The sequence below is a fragment of the Rhipicephalus sanguineus genome, chromosome 8 (genome assembly GCF_013339695.2).
Source record: "Rhipicephalus sanguineus isolate Rsan-2018 chromosome 8, BIME_Rsan_1.4, whole genome shotgun sequence".
In the NCBI taxonomy this organism is placed as follows: Eukaryota; Metazoa; Arthropoda; class Arachnida; order Ixodida; family Ixodidae; genus Rhipicephalus; species Rhipicephalus sanguineus.
Genome location: NC_051183.1, coordinates 137,394,487 through 137,399,510, shown reverse-complemented (window position 1 = coordinate 137,399,510; position 5,024 = coordinate 137,394,487). Strand labels below are relative to the sequence as shown.

The following is a 5,024-nucleotide window of genomic DNA, read 5'->3' as shown; positions in this document are numbered from 1 at the left end:
CTGAAACAATCTTGTCAAGGTCTAACACTCTGGGTCCAGCGTTTCTATTCTGGTAATAGGGGCCTCTCCATTTGGTTCATCTCTTTTACTTACATACAGATAATATAAGTAACTTCATTCATCATCTTAAAGGCAACACTTAACTTGCATGTAACAAAACGAAGGCACAAAGTGATGGTAAGCACCGACTTTCATCTGACAGTATTTTACTTGGAAAACGACGCGTTGGACATCGGCATATATATGTATATATCGATATATAATATATATATATATATATATATATATCTTTTTCCTTTTTTTTGGCAGGCCATGAAATATTCCTAGGCATATAGTTTATTGAAATACCTGTACTGCAGATCAGATGCTGGAGGGCAGATGAAGAAAATGGCTTCTTAACAACAGTGAAGAAAAACTGGACATCTTGAAAATGCACTCAAAGTGGTGTCTGATGATAACCAGACTTCGCGTCAAGGCAGCTGAAGTATGCGGCATTGGCTAAATGGCTTTTCAAATCGGCTCACTCCTAGGAAGTGGGAAATGGCTGTCACATTTTGTGTACCTGTTACCACAGCTATGGTGTAAATCCACACATTTATGCATACAATCATTTTTTTCTTTGCCAGAAACTGGCTGCACGCAGTCAGCTGTCTTGTTCACTTCAACAGCTCTACCAGGAGCTATACTCGTCTGTCCACAATGGCACTGCGTAGCAGCAAAGAGCAAGGCATTCACCAGTGGGACTATCTCTTTGTGCGAGGCGCGAGCGCTGATCGTGAAGGAGCAAGGCATTCCTAGCGGAACATCTCTTGGTGCGAGGCGCGAGCGCTGATGGCTCCAACACGGAAGACATTTCCTCATTCACCCGGTCACTGCAGCCTTTACCATGTCCTGCACGCCCATTTGACCACGTTGGGATGGACCTATACGGCCCACTTCCGTGCTCTGTGTGCTGGTAATCGATGGGTGATTGTATCTGCCGACCATCTGACAAGGTACGCCGAAACGGCAGCGCTACCTTCGCTGGTGCTCGTGCACAGTTGCCACCTTCATCTGCATCAGTTCTGTTCTTGTCATGGTGCACCACGGAGCTGCTGAGTGACAGAGGTCCGTGTTTTGTCTGAAGTTCTACAACAGCTCCTTCATTCATGCCGTACAGTGCACCGCACATCAATGGCCTACCACCCTCAGATGAACGGCCTAACGGAACGTTTCAACCGCACCTGGGAGACATGTCTTACTATGTATTTGATTCTGACCACTCCAATTGGGATGTCATTCTCCTTCGTGACGTATGCATACAATACTGCGGACAATATCCACAACAGGCCTTTTCCCCATTCGTTCTTTTGTATGGCCACGAGCCATGCAGCACACTCGAACACAATACTGCTGTACAAGCCAGATGCCTGAGAATTCAGCCCAGTTTCCGAATGGCCGAATATGCTTGAAGAGTGTCGTCAGCTCGCACGCTCATTCACCGCGGATAATCAAGCCCTCCAAAAGATCGCCATGATCGTGATGTGGGTCAGGACACTTTCCCCGTCGGCTCTCTGTGTGGCTTCGAATGCTTTTTCACTCTCCGGCCTGACTCCCAAGTTTGCACCGAAGTATACCGGCCCTTACCGCGTCGTCAAGTGCCCCTCTCCTGTCACCTATATGATTGAGCCGATCAAGCCTAAAGGGTCCGCTGAGAAATATTGAGGCTAATGAGTGCGCCACCTCATTCAGATATATCCCGCAGTGGCCTGGTACCCATAGCAGCTGAATTTTTTGCAAATTTGCCAGTAATAAATTATGTGTAATCATATAATGTAATAAAATATAACTGGGAACTTGACCCTTGAGTTCCTGAATTATATAACATTATACATGTTCTTTTACAATTTCAAAATAGCACCATGAACTTTACTTAATTACCAAAAAAAAAGGAACACAATGCTGGCCATACCATTACTTATACGTTACTGCTGACACTGGCTGTCCCCAACTGAGCCTTCAATAAAACCACAGTTGTGAGCATCTGTATATTGCGCATCTGTTTGGCTTCTGTCTTGTTCCAGTCAGCATGATGCTCAGAGAGGCACTTATTATTACACATTAAAGAGAAATAAGCTTGTTATGTTAATATCCCCAATAGCAAAGTTGCTGTTAATGCTGAAACCAAGTTTTTGGCTGCTCTTTCATATTAAATGTGTTTGGCAATTTTAACTATTTTTAGTTTAGTCATGTTTCAAGCTTATTCTGTAAGATGGATGAATTTCATTTACATTTGGTTAATGTGCAGTGCCATTAATTCAAGGTTGGTTTGTCATAACCCTACACTTTTCAGGCTACATTTACATGGTCACATTAATTAGATTAATTCAACTGGTGCATTCCTTGCAGGTGCACCGTCGACACTTGCAGAAATAGATGTCAGGCTGCTATCCCTCAAGCCACCTCACTGCATCACAAGGTTGCCACGTTCTATTCAAGAGAGAAGCCATTGGAAGGCATCCGAATGGAGACAGTGGCTCCTGTTTTACTCGCTGCCTTGCTTGACCGGTATCCTTCATCAGGACTACTGGCGGCACCTTGCCAAGCTTTCTGAGGGAGTGCACATACTGCTGCAAGAGAGACTCACACTCCATGAAATTGACAAAGCCGGTAAGGTTCTGAAAGAGGTGTTGATGCGTGCATAGTATAAGCCAAAACTCTGAAGCCTAAGCTGGTGGTGCTGCAAGTAAATACTGTCAGCTGGCAGAAATTCTGCCTGTCTTTCTTTTTTTGTACCATATTGCATTAACTTTGTTAAAAAAAAGGGAGCGTTCTTGCTATGTACAGTGAAATGGCTGTTCAATCATAGTGGCACAATGAGTACATTAGCGTCAGTGAAAGCTTCTTGACTCAAGTTCTTTATGCTTAGCGCAGTTATTCTCAATGGCCTGAAGGATTTGATCTAACCATCTTGTGCACTGGCTACTTGTGCTGCAATGTTCCAGCAGCCATTGATTATTGATTAAAATATTGATTTACTGATTAGTATAACATCCATGCAAAGGAACCCAGAAAAGAACTTAGTTCAGTAGGTCGACTACAGATTGCAAGTTAAGGTTGAATTCAGCAACATCACTCATAATGAGGCCCGTAGCCAGGAATTTTTTCGGGGGGGGGGGCACTTGCTGAAAACCTTGACTATTTGAGAAAAACACCTACTTCACCAAAATTTCGGGGGGGGGGGGGGCAGGGCCTTCCCCCTGGCTACGGGCCTGGTCATAACATTGCTTGAATGTTAATTGCAATAACCCAACAGCTGTCGTGACGTGGGTTCTGCCACAATTTTTTAGCCTTTCAATTATGTTGCATATCGGACGTGCTTTTTTTCTCTATATAAAGCTGCATGCTTGCATGAATAATTTCATGTTAGCATGTTTTGCAGCATGTAGCTTTCTGAAACCTGTTTTAAAACAATTGCTACCTCAGGTTAAAAGCATCGATTTCCTTTTCAGAGGCTCTTCTGAAGAACTTTGTGATGCGGTGCGAGACATTGTATGGGGTCACCTTCATGACGTACAATGTTCACGCTCTGCTTCACCTAGGAAACTGTGCCCGTTCACTTGGACCCCTTTGGGCGCACTCCGCTTTTGTCTTTGAAGGTGGAAATGGAGCCATTGTACACCACGTGTCTGCTGCTAAAGGGCTCCCAAATCAAATTTTGGAACGTGTTGTAATGTTCCAGGCACTGAAGGGAGTGCTTCAGTCTCCACTTGTTCATTCACCGGAAAAGAAATTGTGCGATGACTTGCTGGCTATCGACGTCTGCAGAATGCTCTGTGTGTAAATGGCCTGTCTCTTCTGGGTACAGGAAGGCACAGTGAGCTCAGTGCTGAAGAGCAGGGAGCTGTGTATCGCCGCTGTGGACTGACTGTGCGCAGTGTTGTGGAGTTTGAGCGTTGTGTACAGGACAGGCAGGTGTTCCATAGCACCGCTTACAGAAAGCCATCGAAGTCAGACACAACATTTGTGCGAACAGACACTGGCTGTTATGTACGCATAGAGAAGATTGGTCTGCTGAAGGAAACGAACAGCTGTGTTCTCATATGCAGACCTGTTATAATTGCAGATGTTCCTGCTGTGCCTCCTCACATTAAGGAGTGTTTTCTGTCGCATGATGGAACAAGAGCTGCATTTCTTCCAGCTGAAATTATTGATAACTGTTTGTTTATTGATTTTATGCATGAAGACAAGACATTCATCTGCGACCTCCCAAACAAAATCGAAAGGGATTAATGTGCATAGGGTAAAATGACCCTGAAACAGTCTCGAAATTTTTTTGGCGTGTAGTCTACAGTATCATCAAATCACTTGCACCATAAAATGCTCTTATATCACAGCAGCTACAGGCAATTATATGTGACCCCCTCTTCTCAGCACTGCCTTTTCTCCTCAATTCGCACTCTATGGAGACGAAGTGCGTCATAAAGTGGTTGAGATGTGCTCCGCCAGGTGCTGCAACACTGCCAGTTCCCATTTTATCCTCCTATATGCCGACAATCTGTGAATGCCATGTATGCGGGAAAACAAAGGTTTTTTATCTTTTTTTTAAATCTGGGGTTTTACATGCTAAAACGACAATATGATTATGAGGCACGCCATAGTGGAGGGCTCTGGAAATTTCAACTATCTGGTGTTCTTTAACGTGCGCTGACATTGCACAGTAAAACAAAGTATATGAGAACGATCACCGATGAGCGTAAACTCGGGCAATGTGGTTGTGCCTTCAGGGGTGAAGTTACAGCCACACATGCGTGGATCCTGGCGTTAATCGGATAGCAAGAGCCAGGCGCTAATTGCACCGATTAACTGAAGTAACACTGATTGCCAGTTGCCTTAAAGGCTTTACACAATGTCGCAGCTTTACAAGTCACCAATTGCAGGATTTGCAGCACACAACTAAGCTAGGTCAATTTATGGGAAAATAAACCTCGCGATCAACACCGTTGCGCAGCTCATGTCAACACAGAACACATTGTAACTTAGGC

General features: G+C 44.4%; 1 protein-coding gene across 1 annotated transcript in view; it reads left to right on the top strand.

Moving 5' to 3' along the window:
- The window catches only part of LOC119403527 (uncharacterized), a 55,717-nt gene extending 51,810 nt beyond the window's left edge, over positions 1-3,907 (top strand). The window contains exon 3 of the mRNA XM_037670457.2: positions 3,848-3,907. Within this exon, the coding sequence (XP_037526385.1) occupies positions 3,848-3,907 (60 nt within the window). The remainder of the gene's footprint in view (positions 1-3,847) is intronic.
- Positions 3,908-5,024: the final 1,117 nt, after the last annotated feature.